Consider the following 22,012-nt stretch of genomic DNA (forward strand, 5'->3'; position numbering starts at 1 on the left):
AGGGAGTAATAATTAATAATTAAATAAATACGCATTAAATTATAGTGAGAATGCTATTTTTCGTGAGAAATGAGAATAATGCATAAGTCAGTATATATATAGTGTTGCATAAGCTGTTTGTAATGGATAAATAACGGTATTCAATTAATTGATAAAAATTTTGCTCCCACCATAATTTGTACCCAGGTAAATTTTCGTCTCCCTTATATAAATATCAGCCATAGGACTTGAAAATCTAACATTACAAATTCATTGTCATTTCTCCTCATATATGTCCTTGTCATTTGATCTTATCCTTAAACAAATAAATTTAAATATCGCACCACGATGGATTCGAACCCAATACTTTCCACTCTATTGTTAGACCAACAGACAATATATTTCTATATTTTGTATCGTATAGAAATAATTCTTTTAATAATATTTTTTACAAATATAATAATACTATAATGTACTATAATTAACATTTAACACTATAAATTAATGCTTAATAAGTTATATACTCTAGTTATGAAATAATTAGCCTCATAATCAGTTACTAAATTAAAAGTTGAAATTACATGCTAATAATTAAATGTACACTCTAATTGGATGATTATAAAATTAAACTAAAACACAAGAAATTGAAATTGAAGAAAAATGGAGAGGAAAATGATTACATGGTCAAGTTAAATAGACTAAAGAGAAATAGTAGGTAAGACACATGTGTAGAATACCGAAGACCACCCTGGACAGATGATTCCAAGTGAGTCATACTGCCATTATTCATGTCGCAAGAAACTCAAAATTTTACTTATGTTTAAGTTTAGTTTATCTTACGTCTCAACAAAAAATAGTTAAGTTCAACTTACTATATACTCCCTCCGTCCCAATAAAAGTGGCCACATTTCCTTTTTGGGTGTCCCATTAAAATTGGCTACTTTCTAAAAATGGCAAAAGTTTACTTTAATTAAGTCAACAATTACTCACTAATTTGGTCAACAATTGTAGGCCACTTTCTAAAAATGCCAAAATTACTTTAATTAAGTCAACAATTACTCACTAATTTGGTCAATAATTGTAGGCCACACTTTATTAAAACATATAACACTCAATTTATTAATCTTCGTGCAAAAAAAAAAATGGCCACTTTTATTGGGACGGAGGGAGTATATATTTGTGTTCACTGTTCACATACACATAGTTAAAAGGGATAATTAAGGGAAATGCTTGACATGAAAAATCTATGTTATGTTTGAATATGTTATCTTAGTTGCTATTTAAGTCAATTTACTAATTTAATAAAAGTTCCATGATATGAGAAATGATATATTTTTTTCAAGGGCAAAATGCATGAAAATACCCCACTTTATACCAAAATCTGGTTTTTTGACCATCTTTTTTTTTGTTGCAATATCCGGCCCGTCAAATTTTCCGGCCAACTTAAATATGAGTTGGCAGCCGGAATGCCAACGTGGCATTAAAAATGCCAAATCACACCCCCTCCCCTCCCACGTCACCCACCTCTGTCCCTGTCGGTTCTCTCTCTCTCTTCCCCCCATCCCCATCCCCCTTGCCACCTCGACTCCTGCAGACCACCATTGCCAACGCCGTCTCTCTCCTTCTCCTCCGGCGGCAGAGGCCGACGCCGACCGCCGCCGCATCGGGCAACACCACCGCCCTCTCATCTCTATCTTTTTCCCCTTCTCTCCTGCAAAAACCCAAAATCTGCAAATAAAATCCCTAAATCCTTTCTGACTTCTAGCAGACGGACAGCAGGAGCCAGAAGGTCACTCCCGCCGCCGCCGATCTCACCCTCTCTGGACCGTCGATCGACCTCAAAGGCCGAGGCCGCCGTTGCTCGTTCTGCCGAACAGCCCCACCGTCCAGCCGCCTCCCCTTTCTCTCTCTATTTATGGCAGAAGCCAGCAGGAGCATCAGGCCGCTGCCGCCACCGGCTCTCCCTCCTCCAGTCGATTCCCGGTCGGAAGATCCACCCAGATCCGCCGCCACAACCGCCTGAATACCCCCTCCCCATATCCCCAGCATACTTTTTAAATCTCAGAAACCAAACCAACAATTACGCATCTGATGTGCATAAGCTTCTACAAACAATGTGTGATTTTACAATTTTTTGCCACACATAAACATAGATCCATTAATGGAAATAAAAGAAGAGTCTTGAGCCCTGCTGTGTTGTCTGAGTCGGGGCGGTGGTTACCGCTTGTGTGTGAGACGACTAGGCGGAGAAGGCGGCGCGCGGGCGTCGTTCTCGCCGGGAATCGAGTGGAGGAGAGAGAGAGAGGCCGGAGGAAGTGGCGGCGGTGGGGGTGGGGGAAGGGGAAGTGTCCGACGGAAGTGGAGAAAGGGGGATGGTGGATCTGGAGAGAAGGGGGAGGGGAAGAGAGAAGAGTGACGTGGGAGGGGGTGTATGTGTGTGATTTGGCATTTTTAATGCCACGTTAGCATTCCGGCTGCCAACTCATATTTAAGTTGGCCGGAAAATTTGACGGGCCGGACATTGCAACAAATTGAAAGGTGGTTGAAATTTTTGCAACAAAAAAAAAGATTGTCAAAAAACCAGATTTTGGTATAAAGTGGGGTATTTTCATGCATTTTGCCTTTTTTTTCAATCATCATATGAATTTCAATTAATAGTAATTTGACTCAAAATATTGTGAAAAAACAAGCAGAAAAGAACACCCCCCAAAAGACCAAAAGTTAAGAAACAAAGATTGGAAAAAGAAAAACACACAAAGATTGAGCAGTATGGATGAGCATGACACAGACAACATTAGGTACAATCTAATATAGTACAATCAGTGGTCCATTATGAGCTTTCTTACATATAAACCAACTCAAATTTCTTCCCATTTTTCTCAATTCCCTTTTGTTCTTTTGGGATCATGCAATTTAACATTCCTCCACTTTGTCCCCCCTAACCCTATTCACTCCCTACTTTTCTTTTCTTCTTCTTTTTCATTTTCAACGCATATATTTTTCCAATCAAATTGTTCTTTCACCACATTTATTTTGAAACTAAATTCTCTAATTTCTAACTCTCGAGAAAAAAATTAATTTTATTTCGAAAAGTAAATTTGTTTCCTTCTGTTTTGACTACCTTGTTCTTTTTCTAGTATTTTCAACGTACTTGATATAGTTGTTTGGATCGAGTTATTTCAAATTGGTGTTGATCTCATATGATATTCGATTATTTCAAATTGGAGTTATTTCTAAATCTCTCAATGAAAATTCCAATTAAAGCTCTCCCGAAAACAATTTGAGCACTCTTTTTATTTATTTTTGTTGGATGTGTGTGTTCCTATAATGGGTGGAGGGTTCCATCTCTCTGTCTGTGTGTGTTGCTTTTTTGAGTGCAGGAAGGACAGCCTAGGGGAAGGAATAAATCTGGCAGTTACTTCTTAAATCCCAAGTGAGGCGGCCCTACTCTAGTTGTGGGCCCGATATGTCTGTATGGACTTGGGCCCACCTGAAATATTTGTTTACGTGAATCAATAGAATAGTGACGTGGACATGCTTTGATGGGTTGGTGGTAGTGGAGTCTGAGGCCCACCACCTTTCAGCCCATTTACACATGGGAATTCAACAACTCTCTCTCTCTCTCTAACTTTGCTTGTCCAGCAGACTTGCTATTGTAGAGCATGGCAAACAAACCCACCACAGAATCCCCATTTGCATGCCCTATTCTTTTCACCATAAAAGTTTATACCCACAAATGGCATGCCACTCCACTACTATTGTCTCTTGCTATTGCTGCTGCTCAACTAAACAATTTTTTTCTTAATTCCAAATGGAAAATGACAAAATGTGTTTTTCGTCATTTTATAATTTTAGCCAAGTAAAAAAGGGAAAGCCAATTCAATAGTTCCAAGTTTACGAAGAGGCCCAACTAGCTTAACAGTATACCCCCAGAATAGATCAAATATGCATACACCCTTTATCATACTCATAATTGCCTTTTCTAAAACTAAATCTCAGATTTTTTTCTTTTCTTTTTAAGGCGACCATGTCACACTTATTAGGACAATAATATATGTGATTGTTAATTATGTCAATTGAGAAAAATTCAAGATAGCCAAAATAATTATTTTTCGTCGGATAAAATCGAAACACTGCTAAATTACAGTGTCAATCATTTATAAGCTGACAAAATCTTCCTTAAAATTGAACAAAGGAAAGATGATGCAATAAAACATTCATTGACTATATGAATATTTGAGACTTTATTATTGGACTATAATTCTCAAGAGCTGGATATGAACCTCAGTTGTAAATTGAATGAAGATAGTGACTTGTGGAGTTGATTTATTTGGAAATTTAAGCACAAGAAAAATATATTCAAATCTCATCATGATATACAGGAGCATTATGTTTCATGTTTTCCTTGCTATGTGGACATGCTATAGTAAAATAAGCCGCATTCAACCAGATATTTTTAAATTTTTATTTTGTAATCTGTAAATTTTATGTTAATAGGTATTGAATCTTACTATATCTTAAACAAACTTGATACTAGTATATATTTATAATACGAAAGAAAATACCAATTAGATTTTTATTTATACTGTTTTCGGTATACGCTTTAGTTCTTTACATAACATTTTGCAGTAGAACCTATTTATTTTACGAAATATTTTTCCACTATATAGATTTATACTCCCCGTCCCTTATATGAGAATGATACATATTTTAATAAATTGATTGAGTGTGTATGAGTTAAATAAGAGTTTTATTTTTACTGTGAGTAAATTGTGTGGGGTATACTTACTAAAAAAGAAAATAAATATATATATTTCCTTATTTGGACGTTTCGATTGAATAAGCCACTTCTTAAAATGGAAGTCAATACATAACAAATATGCTTACATAACTCATTATTTACATCAAATGTTATTGTAGCTCATACATAATTATATTTTTCTTATTTCTTTTATATCCTCAACAAAAGTTACTTCATCTCTTCTATTTTATTATAAATTATTCATTTCTTAAACATCCATGTCCAAGACTTGTGGCCTATTGAATTGGAATGGAGAAAATATATTCTAAAAAAACACAAACGTATAATATATAGACGCAACAAACTATTAAAAACATTATCATTAAGAAATACTTTATTCAATTAACATTTGAAAATAATATTATCCGAAAACATAATCTTTCAACAATTTGGCAAATAACAGATGGGCCAGAAATTAAGTTCTCGGTTAGTAGTTTTTCTTTCTTTCAAAAAATAATACTCTCTCCATCTCACTCCAATAGGCTCATTTTCTTTTTTGGGTATAAAAGTTGTACTTAATTGGTGTGTACCACACCACTTTACTACCACTTTTCTACTAAAAAGTAAGTTTTCTTAATCTCCGTGCCCAAAAGAAGTGAGCTTATTAGAGTGGGACGGAGAGAGTAGTAATTATATTTTAGTATAAAATTTATTAAATGAATTTTCATGTAAATTATTTTGCAATTTTAAAAGTTTATAAATAATTAGTGCACGTCCTACAATTGACTGTTCATCAAAAAAAAAAAAAACAAGAAAAAAAGAAGAGAAAAATTGAGAGGAGTTTCGCCTTTTGCTTTGGAGGTTGGGTTTCAGGTCCAACAGGCCATAATGAGAAATATGGCCTTCTGAAACTTTCTGAAAACCAGACCCATTGCCACTATAGCAAATACAATATCTATGATATCACTTATAAACTTATAATAGTAATATCTAAAATCACTTGGATTGGATCTTTGAAATTGTGCAAACCAATAAAGGATCTCATGTCAAGATTTGTCAGGTGATACCTAAATTTAGATACAAAATACTAATAACATCATATATACCATCAAATGAATTTGAATATTATTTTGAATGACAATGCACGGGAAGACATTTCAAAGTTTATAGTGATATTTTTTTCCGAAAAGGTGTCTTGACATGTTTTGAACATGATTGACAAGTGAAGTATAAGCGAAAGAATGTTTTATGGTCTGGGTTAAACTATTTACACTACTTTGTTGTTTAGTTAATGTTTTACTTCATGATTTAATCAATATATATACTTCACAATTCACATGTATGCAGATTAGGTAATCTTGACTCTTATGAGGTAGCAGGTTTGTTTACAGTGCAGAGCAGGATAACGGAGATTCAAATTCACATTTACACCATATAAAACAGCAGCATTCCCACCAGAAAAAAGAGGATAGTTCTTGCTATTAATCATAAACTGTGATGATATATAATATATATATATATATAATACATATGCTACAAAAACCAGGCTTTCTAATATATAGTTCTTAAACTTGAACAAGCTAAATGTGGAGCTGCCCACCGCTGCCAGTAACAACAGTACAGAATATCTTGAATACAGAGATCAGAAAAGAAAATTACCACTTACACCATGAAGACGCGGAACAGAATATCTTTGTGCGCCATTATCATATCTCAAGCTGCTCCAGACACCTGACGGCTGTGGACTCATCTACATCGCAGGTTCCAATTACCTCGGCCTCAGCTGCAGGTGCTGTCTGTAATGGCGATGAACAGGTTGTAGCGGCCTGCCTGATGCATACTGGTGGAGCAAGTCGTGCAGGCCGAGGTTGCATGGCTTGAGGGGGTGGTGGTGATGAGAAAACAGGCACTGCAGTTCGTATTGTTACAGGTGGAGCAATGCCTTGGTATGGCGACCTACATGATCTGAACGGAACGTAAGGAGCTGCCTCGACAGCAGGAAACCTCTGAAAAACGTGTGGCGCTGTCCTAATTTCTGGTGATGGCTGCAGTTGTGGTAAGGTGGTGCTATGGCTGCTGTTTACCGGAGATGGTGGTCTAGTTTGTGAAGCACTTCTCTGGCAGAAGAAGGGGAGGATTTTGGATGTTGGCACGGTGGGACGCTGTGGTCTCGAGGGACGAGGGGTTGGAGCCAAGAATTTCTTTTGGAATGGTATGGAGGCATTGTGTAGGTTGGGCATCATCAACTTCTCCTTCAAACGGTAGTTCTGTAATGCCCTTGCTATCCGTATCTGTTCCTGCTCGTCGCTGCATTCGTGCTCAGACGGAGAGCTCGCTTCTTGCTGTGCCACTGATGAAGGAAAAACATAAGCTCACATAGCAACATAAAAGAATATATATATATATATATATATAGATGCAGTGAGAAAGGAAAGCAGCACTCACATAGTTTGAGCGACAGCCAAGCTGCCAGTGCAGCATTCTTTTCAGCTTGCTTCTTGCTCTTTGCAGGCTCTCCGGTGAATATGATTCCGGCCAGCTCCACAGTTCCAGTGAACACGGGCAGGTGCCCTAAACCGGACCTGAAAGTTGTGTACTGTGGCAATGGAGATCCCACTCTCTGTGCAATCTCCTGCAGCAGGTTCTTATAAACCCCCGTCTCATCCTGAACACGAATTTACACGACAATCATCAACACAACCATCACTGAAACTGCAAATGACCGCAATGTAGATAACATCCGGTAATCTTTGGCTAAGACTTTCACCTTAAGATGGCTGTAATATTAAGATAATTTGCACACACACACACACACTGTCCATCCAAAATTTCTTTTGTTTTGACCACAAATAAGTCTTAAATAACCATCATCCATGCCAAGAACCATAATCCTCTCTATTTGACAACTTAATATGATATAATGAGGGGAAGTAAATAAATCTCTTGTCCAGCTAAGTATATAAACATAATTAGAGGGCAAATCACGGTATTGAATGTTCGGTTTCGTACATATAGAATTTATGCATAAAATTAGAACTAATTAGAGCAAATACCACATATTAGCACAACGTTTCACTATTTTTGTGATAATGTCACAAACCAAAAAAAGAAGTTCTTGAGGTAAAGAAGAAAGCTGATTTCTTCAGCTTCCAACTATAGTGTTGTTACTATTTAATACTATATTGATGAAGATGGATGAAATATAATAAAGATTTGGGTTAGAGAGTAAGTCATAGTCAGCCCATGGAGGTGGACAGGCACATGCATGATGCAGAGCGCTCTAGTTAACCACATTAAATTGAGGGAGACAACACCATAAATTGTACCCTTTGAAAACGCATTTATTTCTTCCATGTGCTATGATAACATGTAGTATTTTATTTTTTATTTCTAAAATATATTAATATGTAGTTATGTTCTGATTGCCGACCCCTCAACAGTTGATTTAATATCTAACCACGCATGAATTAAATGAAATATGCAAATGAGAGTGTGTTTGATTCATCATGTAGCATTACTATACATAATGGTATACTGATGAAATTAAAATGTAGGATGAATTTTATATGATAGTCAGTAGTCAACAATGTCAATCAATCATGGCCTAAACTACTAAAGAATTGAACTCCCCCACAAGAGCCTAACACCCTACTGGTCCTAAATATAAAATTCAACCCTATGTTATTAAAATAAAATATATTAGGTGCACAGAATAAATTTAGTAATGACTATCAGTCATAAACCACCTTATGAAATGATTTATAAATACTATAGAAGACAATAATAATAACTTGAAAATGAATCATACACGATGGTCCAACCCACATTTATTTCTGCATGATATTATCGCTGAATTTCAAACCAAGCAGGCTGCAAATATACACATTGTATGCTTACCAAATATTAATAGTATATGATATAAATGCAAGATTCAATAACACGATAATATAAGTAGAAAATGAAGAATTTGATGTTGAATGACGAAACTGCCCTCTAATTAATACTCCTAGTAGAAGTGATTCCAAAGACAGCTGTGGCCTGTGACTGTGAGTGAAAGGAAGGGAAGAGCAAACTGATGGGTTTGGTTTCCACACAATTCGTTTTACCCATAATACCCCTGGCGGTCTTTCTACTTTTCCCACCGCGCTTCATCTTAACTTCTCAAGTCTGAACTCTAGACTTTAATTTAATACAAAAAGAAATAATAACCACCGCCACAGGGGCAATCCGGTCATTTCACCAGTCCCACCAATTTGACCGGCGATTAGACTCACCGGAGAAGCGCACACACACGAAATAGCAGATGAATGACTACACAATCATTATATCCGGAAATGAGAGAGAGATTACGAGGATGCGGGCGGCGAGGGAATGGGAGGGGCCGCGGGAGGAGAGGGAGGCGAGGGCGGCCTCGGCAGCGGAGTGCTCGGCCTGGCGGAGGGTGGAGCAGTAGTTGGGGCTCTCGAAGTTGTCGCCGTTGAAGTTGACGATAGCCTTGAAGCGCGGCGCGTGGTCGGGACCCTCTCTGATGCAGGTGTAGGAGGGCAGATTGAAGCAGCTCCTCTGCGCTAGCTCCTGGAGCTGGTTCTTATACATCTCTCGAAGAATAGAGAATTGGATTTGATGGAATTAGGAAGGGAGATGGGTGGTTTTTTCAGAGAGAAATGCAGCTGAGATCATATTTGCAGAATGGTTCGTTGGTTATGACACTCCACATTTCCCCTTTCTTCTTTTCTATTATCTCCTTTTCTTATATACTGTATCTATTTTCTACACCCAATTTTTCCTATTTATTCATTATTATTCGTACCTTCAAATATACTAGTATTATTTAATTAATTTTGTGTGTCTGTCTATTTATTTACTAATTTACTTATTCAAAAATTTAATTGGACGCCATCTTTACCTTTCATCGTTACATTAAGAAGTAATGTGGTATTGTGCTACAAAGTCTAGTTATTTATGAGTAATTCTGTAAGTCCTAAATAATTCTGGAATAAATTGTCTCAATGCAAATATATTTATTTTATATAGAGTCTCTACTAAAAAGAAAAATAAAATAAGAAATAAGGTAAAACTAGTTTTTTTTATGGTAAAGTACATGCTTCTAAAAGGGAGGAAATTTAATATGCCCATATTGCTATATCAAAAATTAAAAATACTCACTAATATAAAAATTTGATTCATAAAAATACCTTTTTAATAATATTAAACAAACGTCCTCAAATGGAACATCAAAGCGATGCAAACTTTTATCTGTAAATAATGAGGTCTAGAGTTCAAATCTTAACGCTCTCATTCTCTCAATTTTTTTTTTAAAATACTCCATTTTATTCCAATAAAAGTACTTTTTTCGTTTGAACGAGCCTAGCAAATACCAACCAATAAGTGTGTCTTTAATCTTTATGTTTATTAGAGATGAAAATATTGTAAATATTGAAAAAATATTTTTACACTATTACCTAAAGATAATATTATCCAATATTGAAGAAGTGAAAAGGAATTGCTCGAAAAAATATTTTATTTTGTCGAAAGAAAATTTTATATACTAAACATATGAAAATGACAAGAAAATAATAAAAATATATGTGTTTGCTTATTTTTCATCAAAGTAAATGGACCGTCAAGAATTTTAACTTTTTTTCTTGTACTTCTTTAGCTATATGTTAGAAAAGTGATGCTCGTAAATTTCTGTTCATTTGAAAATTAATGATCATTCAATAAATTATGCTAAGCTTGCGAATGAATTTCCAATTAATTATTGTGAGTTTCCATGCAATTTTTTACGCTCATAAGTCATAACACAATTTGAATAAGATGTAGTATATAATATTAAATAATAATATTTTAAAAATTAATAAAATTTTCATTTTTTCAAAATTCGAACTTAGGTAAAAAAAATTAATCTCAAATAAATATGAGCCATTGAATACACTAAATCAGCACCTACAAATCAATCTAAAATCTCATCATATATCAAAGATCTCATTGAAACCATTCCATAAAATTAATGCACTCGAAAAAAATAAATTTTTTTTTTCTCTAGAATTTGAACTCAAGTGATTCATTCATCCAAAAAGATGATGAACTTTATCGTCCATGTATATTATGAAAAGATAAAATTATTAAATACATCATCTTAGGAGATCAAAAATCAACTTATGTCTTTATTGGGACACCCAAGTGGCATGATCTTTTTTTCTGCTTTGTAAATAATGAATGTAGAAGGCGTTTATTTTGAAGGATTGACTTTAATAAATAAAAATAATTAATTATACAAAATATACGCTCCTTAAGATTCAAATTTGATTATTCTCTTCCTTCAAGCCCCCCTACCCCCCTCACACACACACACGAGCATACCGGTTAATTGGATATAACTTTTTTTGATATTGAAATAATAATAAATCTTATGTAAAATTCAACGATGGGACACGAACATGATATTTTATTTTCACGTTTTTGTTATGAATTTATGATAAATACTAGATCGATGTATACAATAAACTCTTTATATACTGGTCTACTATTTTTTTCTACTTTATTTAACAACATTCTCAAGATTTTTCTCTCTTTGGAATAAATTCCACCAATACATATCACTAACGATAATTGTCAGTAAATATAGTTGTCTATAAAATAAATTTTAAGATATAAAAGAACGTGAAATTGGATCGAATTGGAGGTTTAAGGTACAACAAAGACATAAATAATGCATCAATTATTGGAACGCTAACCATCTCACATTAATCAAATGGCATAGTTGATTGCTGGAACAAAGTCGAAGATAATTAAGGTTAATTACTCATAATTCATAATTGCATCATTAAATCCATAAATATTTTGGAATAGACGACATCTTGGTATGCTACTTTCAGTCGTAGATGATTTTCCATCATTAATATCAATAATTGATAACTTGAATATAATTCATTTACATGACAACACATGCTTTTCTCGTATATGATAGTATTTCTTTATATAGTATTTCTCGCAGTATAATATATGATACTAGTATTTAGGTACTAATAATTAATAAATCCAGATTTTAACTTTTACGTGAATTCCATTTTGTGTGTAGTCTATTTATGAAATTCGGGTACGTAATTAAAGTTTAGTGCGCATTGAGCCAAAATTGTACTTGAATACAGAAAACAACAACGATGATGATGATGATAATAATAATAATAATAATAATAATAATAATAATAATAATAATAATAATAATAATAATAATAATAATAATAATAATAATAATAATAATATGTTGGATAGTCAACGGTTTGCGAAACCAAGTTTGCATAAAATATGATTGTAAATTAATCACGTGACTTTCTAAGATATGGTCCATCAGCAGGCCAATATTTTTGCGAATCAAAGATTTATTTTCCATTCATCCATAATAATGTATTCTTTTAGTTAGTCAGTTATACACGCGCGACCTTTTTACTCGAATAAATTTAATAATAATGTGAAATACTATCTAATTATCCATTTCACCAATACCACGTCGTTTTATAGCATGTTCAGATTTTCTTTTCCCAATTTATTAGGCGTATTATTTTAAATAGTTACTTATTGAGTGGTTTGAAAATTCAATATATTACTAGATTAATATTGTATGTTTACCCTATTTCAATCAATAACTTGATTAATAGTAATTTGCAATTTATATAACCACTACAAACTACAAAGTGCCAAAATGTTATCAATAATATTATTGAGATAATTACTTTTTTATTTCACTGGACCAGACAAACGATTGCTGTCACCTTTTCCATACATGGATAAATTATGACATTTTTTTAAATTTTATTGTTTCATGGGAATTCACATCTTTTATCTTAGATGCGCATTAAGTAAATTCATTTTTTCCTTAATAATTTGCAAATCACATGGGACGAATTGACCAAATTTGACAAATCAAATATAAGAGGCTCAAGTCCATAGTGGCGTTGGTGAATAAATAATGTTCATATTGTATTAGGGCTTGGTTGATACGGAAGATTAGAGTGTATAATATGTTTATGACATGTTAATATCTTGTTTGAAAAGAAGTAATACGAGACACATGACACTTTATAAATTGAAAGTCCGAATGTATACCACCTACGAAGGTGGTATACGTAATACATATCTTAATTATAACTATTGTTGACTTTATATAATCTTAATACATCATACGGAACAACATATTATATTTTACAGATATTTTAATGCATTATATTATAGCAAACATGATAGTAATGTGACATATAGTAAAAAACATCTTAATCAAACATATCACACTTTATCCCATACCGCGTACCAAACAAGCCCTAAGAGACTCATTTGATACGAGTTATTAGAATGTATAGTATATCTATGACATCATGATATCTTGTTCAAAGCCCGAAAATATTATACAAATTTAAGGAATTATGTATGCCGCCTATGGAAGTAGTATATGTAATACAAATCATAATTATAACTATTATTAACTTCATATAATCTCAATACATCATATCAAACAACATATTATATTATATACATATTTTAATATATTTTATCGAACATAATATTAATATGACATTAAGTAAATGACATTTTAGTCAAACATATCACACTTTATACCATACCGCGTGCTAAACAAACTCTAATGATATGATAATTATTGAACAGCAATATTGTGTAATATAAAAATCAGATGGAATAAACGAAAAAAGAAATCCGAACTTTTTTTCATTGTCGTCTTCTTGTTCTTTTCTTTTTTTGGCAGCTGTGAAGAGTATGAAAGAGGATTGATTTTAAATTTTCGCTTCCAATCACAATATTTTGAAAAATCATCTTTTTCATTTGTGCTAGGGGTTATACTAGCACAACACTGCGATGAGATTCCAAAATTTGGCCCCAAAAATCACTATTAATAGTGGGAGAGCCATCATTTTGTGGGGAAAAAAGCCGCACCACTGATGGAATCTTTTTTCCAATTATAAAAAGGGAGATACGTCTTTTCAATTGATAGTGAGGTAGTAATAATACTGATTAATTAATCTAAGGAAGGAAGAGGTGTATATTCTTTACATCCATTTTAATTATATAATAGTATGATATTGTTATAATGTGCACAACACTCAATTAAAAAAATAATACAAAGATTGAAATACATCGGCAAACAAAGAAGTTGCTTGCTGCCATGTGAAAGATAAAAGAAACTCTAAAACAGAAACCCTATTTCAAGTCCAGAAACTCTGCAGAATTCACAATAATAATTAACAAAGTAAAAAAATTAAAATAACCCTACACCGATAATTGGTATAAGTGCTCGTTACATGATGGGTCTGCAAATCAAAATCCTACAATTTTTTGCCTTTTTCGCTTAACAATCGGTATACAACCATGCATCAATAATTTAGGCCAAGAAAAAAAATAGGCAAAATTTGATAGGGGAGGCGCAAGTATAGTAACAATAGAGCAATAGGACTAGAATACATGCCAGTGTACAGAATATATATGCGAGAATCACCACGAAAACGGGCTTGCTCCCAATAAGAAGATTTCATTTTCCACGTCTTTCACCCATTGACAAACCCGGTTGCATACTTTTATTGCAAGAGCCTGCAAAATGGAGTTACCGTATTCAGCAAAGAAGCGAACACTAGAAGAAAATAGCGAACCAGAGGAAATTATTACAAACATAATGAAAATTTGGTTACCAAATTGTTGTAATTGTATTTTAACAAGAGAAACACAACACACAAATAGCACAAAATAAGGGTAGCTTAGGATGACAAGTGAGTTGACTGCAACATATATGGTGAACAAAAGTATTGTATCGTACAAGTTTGGCATGTAGGACAGCGAAATTGGATGTTTGCTTGATCATACCTTGTCTGCGAGGGGATCAAAAGCTGCATAAAGTTCGAAATCTTGTGTGACCCAGCAAAGTAGCACTGTGATAACAGAGGACTAGTTAGGCGCTTCACAGCCAGGGGAAACAGAGCAATTTTACTGTGAGTGACGCGTATTAAAACTCAAAATAAACAAGATCATTTATATTCTCTCCATCTTTAATATTTAAGCAAACTAGTCCAAATACTTATCCTATGAAAGGACAGACCCAATGCTCCCCTAGAAACTAAAGAATGGGAATCCTTTCCCCGTTTCTAACAAGTAACAACAGCTATATTCTTCAAGAGCAATACTTGGGATTTGGGAATCTGTATCTAATTAGTCATCTTGTACAGATCTATAAAAGGTTAAACATAACTTTTTGTTACACAATTATTTCAACAAAACACTGTCACAGAATGGAATCTGCTACTAAAATTGCATGTTGCACAGTATTAGATGATTTGCAAAGAATCAGAATGTTCTCTTCACTAGTTATTACTTAGTAGTGGGTGCGAAGATCAATAAACAATTAAGTAGTCAAAAGCTCTCATGCAATGTATGCGGAGAACAACATGATAGAATGAGGAAGATGTACCATAATTTTCATCTCTTCTGAACTGGGTTTTGTGAGGTCCTATTCCTTTTTCATGCATGGATACATAAAGTCTCTGATACGCCCTATATAATCTGCAAAAGAATGAGTGCAGTTCTGTATTAATATCATCCTGCAAAATTCCATGGCGGAGGAAAATAGCATGGAGTATAGAGGTGCGATTTAAATTGCTATCTTTACCTTTTTTGCTGTCTCAAGCTGTTGATTGGCGTCGAAAACTCAGATGACACGTATTGGTCAAGATAAATACTTCTGTATATGAAATGCCATAGTCCAGCTGGACCACCAATCCCTAGAAAGCCGTCTGCCGTTCTCCCTGGGGAACCTACACCAGGTCTTGGTTGACCTAAATGAGAAGAAACGGCGCCAGCACGAGAAGTGGGTTCCACAAGCAAATCCTCAATATGCATGCCACCATCAACCAATGACCTTTGAACTTCACTCAGTACATTCGAGTTCGAGAGTACAATCTCAATCCGAATCCTATAAGATGCAACAATTGTTTCCATTATACAAAGACCAGGTCATGCAGTAGCCATGGACACGATATGTCGATATTCATATAAACATTGCTGAGCCATCTGAATGACTATGATTAGACATTAAGATTGAAACTTTACCTGCAATCTTTTAAATGATAGAAGGCATCGGAACTTGTGGTGAGCAATACCAGGTATGTATCAATCTGCAATTAGATTCAACATTTCATCACCATTTCAACAAACCAATGTATAAAGTAAACCAAAACTCAAATCAGGATTCTGACTCGTTGAGCTCACAATCTAACTAGTCTAGTGTTCAGACATTCTGTACAAATAAAGTATAACTTACGTCAAAATAATGCACGTAAGCATAAAGAAATGCCATGGGATTGTATCTTGGCAGGCAAATTGGTGAGAAAGACTCCGATGTCCTGCATAAAATTGAGAAGCATGAATATCCTCAAACAGTTCATTGTGATAAACGAAATCCATCAAACTTTGGATCTGGAAGAATGATAAAGCTATGTGAAAGAATGAATATATTCAATATGGATTAATATATCAAACGCTAAATGCGGATTTCAGAACTGGAACAACTTTTTGGTGAAGATAATATTTGACCTTAGTTTGTTCAACACATTATCCTGGCAGGAGATAAAAGGACTTGCTAGTATTCTCTTCACAAGATTCACCTCTTTTGGACATGGCATCTGGAGTTCAGCTCTAATATACTCCATTTTTTAACATTTTTTCGGTTTAGCACATGCAGATTGTTCCTCCTCTTTTTAACCATGTGGATTGAATCTTCTTTACCATTAAAGCCCATGCCTTCCATGCAGACTCAATAAACAGTTTCCCAAGTGCACATGTGTGTACTTGTGACATAATTAAATAAACCTAATCAAATCACATTTCTATATCTAGATTCATGGATTGCAGAAGCAAACATACCTGAAAGATTCAGAGGACATGATAAAGTTGGAGAGTAACAATATATCATCAGGATGAAGAGATGCTTTTTGGGCGCTAACAAGACTGATGACCTGCATTGCATTTCAATCTGTGATGGCAGTATTTCTGTAACTTAGTTACAGCCAAAAGAATATACAGCTTATTGCATGTCTTCACTGCCTAGGGAAAAAAAAAAAACTCTTTATATTTTCCTTTTATTGGTTTAATTACAGGAATTACTCTTTAAAACCAACAGAAAAGGTTCAGTCGCGATGAACAAAGGCTCTGAGGAGTTGACAGAAAATTTATTTGATGATAAATGTTCACCCCCCCCACACACACAACCCAAAAAAAGGTTACGAAGTTACGCCACAGGTCTTGTCTTAGGACAAGTAATTGAACAAGTAGAGACAGCATACTGAAGGCTGATATTAGGTAATGTGCAAAGTGAGGTTCAGGGAAACAAATCATCAACACCATCATCTAAAATATCCCATATGCAGTTGCCCTATTTTGTGCAATAAGACCACCCTAAAGAAAGTCAAAGATATAACAGTTACCTTGTGTTTGCACATCAAGAGTGCAAATAAGACTCCTGAGCCAGCAACATCTTGTAAGATGGAAGCCGCAGCTTGACGAGTAGCATAAGCAAGGGGAAGACATGAGTAGGCATGAAGAAAAGTGGCAGGATTCCTACAATCAGAAAAGCAAGCACACTTTACTAAAAATTATGCTTGAACCAGGGGTTTAGTAATTGGTTATACAAGCCTCACTACATGATAATTGGATCATAATCTTTATTCACTGAACTTCAAAAAATATATCATATGAATCGGTTCATCTAAATACACAAATTTTCCCACAGTTGAAACGAACAACTTTAATTCTACTAATAATGTAAAAATATGTAAATAAAAAACTAACTTCGATAAATAATAATTAGAACAGCTTGTTATCGATTTCAAAATTTCAACTTGGCAAGATGCTTCTAGTGGATTTCCAGAAATGCATACTTCATGAGTCTCTAACCACTGTAACCATCAGCAAGTTATGTGCCCAAAAAATGCAAATCCAATATCATTTGGATAAAAAGTATAGTATTGGGATTTATTTTTTCTCTGCTTGTCAAAAAAGTGGCATTTGGCATGGACAACACAGGTTGGGAGTTTTGACATTCATGACAATGTTCAAATATCAGGAGTCCCATGCACTTAATTTCCATTAGAATGCCTACAATTATGGTCTTTTACTAACACCTTACTTTCAGAAAGGAAAGTAAATCACAAGGTGCACATTGATATTACGAAATGCCAAAATCAGATAGGGAGGCTTTATGAGACTCTAAATCACTTAAACAGACTGTACAGTTTAAAGAAGTACCAGCTCAAAGAATGGATAAGAGACGAGAAGACAGCGTCAGTTCCCCCAAGCAGTGATGTCATATCAAATTTTGGGTTCTTCTCAAAACAACGATTCACAGACTTAGTCAGGATTAATATCATCTGCATGCACAAATTAATATGTGAAGGATTAATATCATCTGCATGCACAAATTAATATGTGACAAGGGACCCTCATAGAAGTTACTGATTAGCAATGGAAATCCATTTCGTTCAAGAAACATCAAGAGTTTCTGTGTATATGGGCTAGGTACCTGACCATACAGTAACTCCAGCTGACCCTTCAATGATTCATAAGGTTCTTCTGTGCAACTTATGCAGACCAAGTAAATTGGTCCTTTCACAAGAAAAACAACCTGATATATAAAATCTCCCATCAGTTGATATGAATTCATCAAAGAGGAGATTCAATCTACATTACCAGCTTATTCCTCTAGTTCAGATAAGCTATCAAACTGCGTCTCTAAAATGTTTCTTGGAAGACACAATAACCAACTAGTACCGAGTGGAAAATAAATAAATCAATGCAACTTCATGAAGTCCTCGTTCAACGAGAATGTGACATTAACCTGGTGTTTACCAGCTCTAACCAAATTGACCCGATCTCCCCTGAAAAGTATTCAACAAATAAAGATATCAAATCAATGAGCTGCTAAACAATAATACAAACAAGGAAACACTGTCACAAGTAGCACACCCATTTTCAACGAAGGAAATAATGGCTTGCAAAGTTGCAGAGAAACCAGCTAGCTTGTGTTCATCCCCATATCTACAAGTCAAAGCACAACCAGACAGGAAAATGTTATCCAAGTGACACTACATACTGTATGAGCAAAGTAGGACAGAAACAAAATGAACTGATTTTCGAACAATTTAGTATCGACAGAAGTACATGGTTTTGTTTCACACCTATACAAATAGACACAAACCTTGAATAAATGGGTTTCCCAGAGTGACTCAATATAAAGAAGTGTTTCTTCCTTTTCCTCCAAGAAACCGAAGCATCATCCTGGGGTTCATTAATTATTCAAACATTATGAGCACATATCATAAACCATGCAGTTCATTAATTAATCATGCATAACAAGAGCATTCATCATTAAACCTCTCGTAACAGGCTATCTAATACGTTAACAACTAGAGCTTGTAAATTTTCCTAAATGAAGTGCTTGCACAAATTCCAAAACATAAAATTCATAATCAATAAGAAATGCAGGAAACTGCAACTAACTTCATCGGCATGCCGTTTCCCGGATACCCACTGACTATGGGACCCTGAAACCCCATCATTTTCGGCCCCTCGAATCTCACTATCATCTTCGTCATCATCAATGATTTCATCGCCTCCGCTGGTGCTCCCCATCTCACCAGCATAGCCGCTGCTTCCCGGACTCAGCGGCCGCTCAACCTCATCTACCTCCGGAACATCCCGCCACATGAAGGAAATTTTCTCCTCATTAACTCCCGAAGACTCCGCCTTCGAATCACTCTCGAAATGCTGATCCTCAACGAAATCAGCATCTCCTTCAGCTCCAATTTCTTCACTCAACGATCCATTTATGGTCGTTGGCTGCTCCCGCGACTCCGCCTCCTCTTCCACTTCCTCTTCCTCTTCTTCTTCATCTTCACCGTCAAACGTCGCCGTCGGGGAACGCGAGGACATTGAGATTGAGGCCAATTGATTCTCAAGGGCATCAAGCGATTGGTCAATCAAGTGGGGATTCTTATTAGGCTCCACCTCCGGCTCCGGTTCCGAACTCGGATCAGTATTAGGGTTCCCATCATCTCTGTCGGAGGAGGGATTCGATGATGAGGAATTCGAATCCGAGGGCATTGCGTATCACGAAGTGAAATCACAATCCAATTACAAAACAGAATTGATGATTGTTCCGAAAGCTCGGAGTGTAATGAGCGAAAACCCTACTCCGAAGAGGAGAAAATTTGAAGCTCAGTAGTGGTGGTCGCATCAGGGATGGCGGTGAAGGCGAGAGAAAACATTAAACGACGACGTTGTTTGACCAGTAGGTGGTGGGCTTGGAGCGCGGGGATTAGGTGGCCTCTTTCATGGGCTTTTGAATTTGGATCATATTTATTCGGGCCATTGTGGTTCTAATATTATTTGGGCGGGCCGAGATCACACACTGACACTGATACAAGTGGAAAGTGAAAATATGAATTTAAAGGGTCAATAGATGAAACTATAATTTTGAGCGGGAATTACTCTCTCGGTCCCATTATAAATGTCTCATTATTTTTGAACACGAAAATTAAAAAATATATAGAAAGTAGATAAAGTGAGTTGATGAAAATTATTTAAATATTAGATATAGAGAAAGAATATATTACCAAAAAAAAAAAAAAATGAGACATTTGTAATGAAACATCTCATTATGGAAAGTGAGACATTTATAATGGGACAAATGGAGTATAATATTATAGATGAGTGATATGCTACCCACTTAACGTGACAATGATGATATATATAACCCACATTAGTATTTTTCTTTTTCTCTTACGTCTCATAAATTACAAGCAGAGTCGTCAAATTTATAAATTACATGCATGTGTTGGTATAATGCTTAATGTCTGATGTCAAAAGTCTTAATTCAAATTCGTCGTGTGACTTTCTATTAAGAAACCCTCCTTAGAGTTAGAAGTTAGAATAAATCTACTCATTTGATTAATTTGTAATAGACGGTTCAGATTAAATCATATTTGTGATTTAATAATTAATAGTATCAGCCATAAATTGTATTTTCCGTTTGTATGAAAAGAGATAAAAATCCACGATCTGATTATTCTTCATTCTCTGACGGAAATAAATCAGACGGATTTAACTATACTCAATGAAATTTTCAATATATTTTAATAACTTATAGTTATTTGTGTCGAATTTAGTATGTATGGGAGAATGTCTAGATGACTTTATATGGAACTTATAGTTATTTTGAACTTTATTTTAATGAACTTATAGTTCTTTTGATGAGACTCATAAAAATTTGTTTTGAACTTATGTTGAACATAAGAATATACTTCACAGTCATAATAATTCTATTGAACATGATAAATACTTTTAATGGACTTTATTCAGAAACGTAAAGAACGTAATACAGAAGAAATAATTGCTTATGAGTTCCTACCGTATTTTCCATAAACGTATACAGAAACGATCACCTGCCCACCGTGGGCATGCATAACGTGCCCACCATGATGTGGCAATTGTAATTATGGTAAGATAATTTTAATTAGAGTAAGATTTATTAATTCTCTTTCCTAATTAAAATTGCTACATCAATGGTGGACACGTTATGCTTGCCCACGGTGGGTAGGTGATCGGTTCTGTAAACGTATATACCATAAACATGTCTTCCAAAATTATGCAGATTTGATAATATGATATGGTCTGATGGCCATTATATTGCATCAAATAAATGGCTAGGAATTCTACGAACATTTGTCTTTCTCAATTGAACATTTATATATATATATATATATATATATATATATATATATATATATAGGGTTAGGTTCAATGAAAAAATGCCTAAATGTAAGAAAGAAGAGAGAAGTAATCTCATCCGTTGATCTTATTTTAATCTAACGGACATGATATATTCACGCCATGTTCAACGGTATTTTCGTTGAACATTCGTGAACATATATAATATTTTTGGAGGTTCTGAGTTTTGACCCCCCATATGTTCAACAAAAAAATCCATTGAACATGGCGTGAATAAATCATGTCCGTTAAATTAGATAAGATCAACAGATGAGATTACTTCTCTCTTCTTTCTTACATATAGGCCTTCTTCATTGAACCTTGGCCTATATATATATATATATATATATATATATATATATATATAAACACCTCTTAGAATATAAAATAGGAACCATTTTCAGCCTTTAGATCATCAAGATCTATGGTTGATTCATCACCTTGTTGAATGAATTCATGATTTCGGGTTTGAAT

General features: G+C 34.7%; 3 protein-coding genes across 3 annotated transcripts in view; 1 reads left to right on the forward strand and 2 right to left on the reverse strand.

Moving 5' to 3' along the window:
• The window catches only part of LOC131000554 (uncharacterized), a 407,676-nt gene that overhangs the window by 115,602 nt on the left and 270,062 nt on the right, over positions 1 to 22,012 (forward strand). The window lies entirely within an intron of this gene.
• LOC131000583 (double-stranded RNA-binding protein 6-like) lies at positions 6,169 to 9,567 on the reverse strand. Its single transcript, XM_057926588.1, has 3 exons — positions 9,071 to 9,567; positions 7,166 to 7,385; positions 6,169 to 7,070 (listed from the first exon to the last, which is right to left on the reverse strand). Exons 1-3 carry the CDS (start codon positions 9,314 to 9,316, stop codon positions 6,427 to 6,429), a joined length of 1,110 nt encoding a protein of 369 aa, XP_057782571.1. The 5' UTR covers positions 9,317 to 9,567; the 3' UTR covers positions 6,169 to 6,426.
• LOC131000546 (vacuolar fusion protein MON1 homolog) lies at positions 13,913 to 20,098 on the reverse strand. The gene is made up of 14 exons (XM_057926521.1): positions 19,271 to 20,098; positions 18,969 to 19,048; positions 18,737 to 18,808; positions 18,609 to 18,648; positions 18,294 to 18,395; positions 18,020 to 18,141; positions 17,200 to 17,332; positions 16,640 to 16,731; positions 16,038 to 16,119; positions 15,827 to 15,891; positions 15,387 to 15,689; positions 15,189 to 15,280; positions 14,588 to 14,652; positions 13,913 to 14,317 (listed from the first exon to the last, which is right to left on the reverse strand). Exons 1-14 carry the CDS (start codon positions 19,871 to 19,873, stop codon positions 14,222 to 14,224), a joined length of 1,947 nt encoding a protein of 648 aa, XP_057782504.1. The 5' UTR covers positions 19,874 to 20,098; the 3' UTR covers positions 13,913 to 14,221.

This window comes from Salvia miltiorrhiza, chromosome 8 (assembly GCF_028751815.1).
Source record: "Salvia miltiorrhiza cultivar Shanhuang (shh) chromosome 8, IMPLAD_Smil_shh, whole genome shotgun sequence".
Classification (NCBI taxonomy): domain Eukaryota; kingdom Viridiplantae; phylum Streptophyta; class Magnoliopsida; order Lamiales; family Lamiaceae; genus Salvia; species Salvia miltiorrhiza.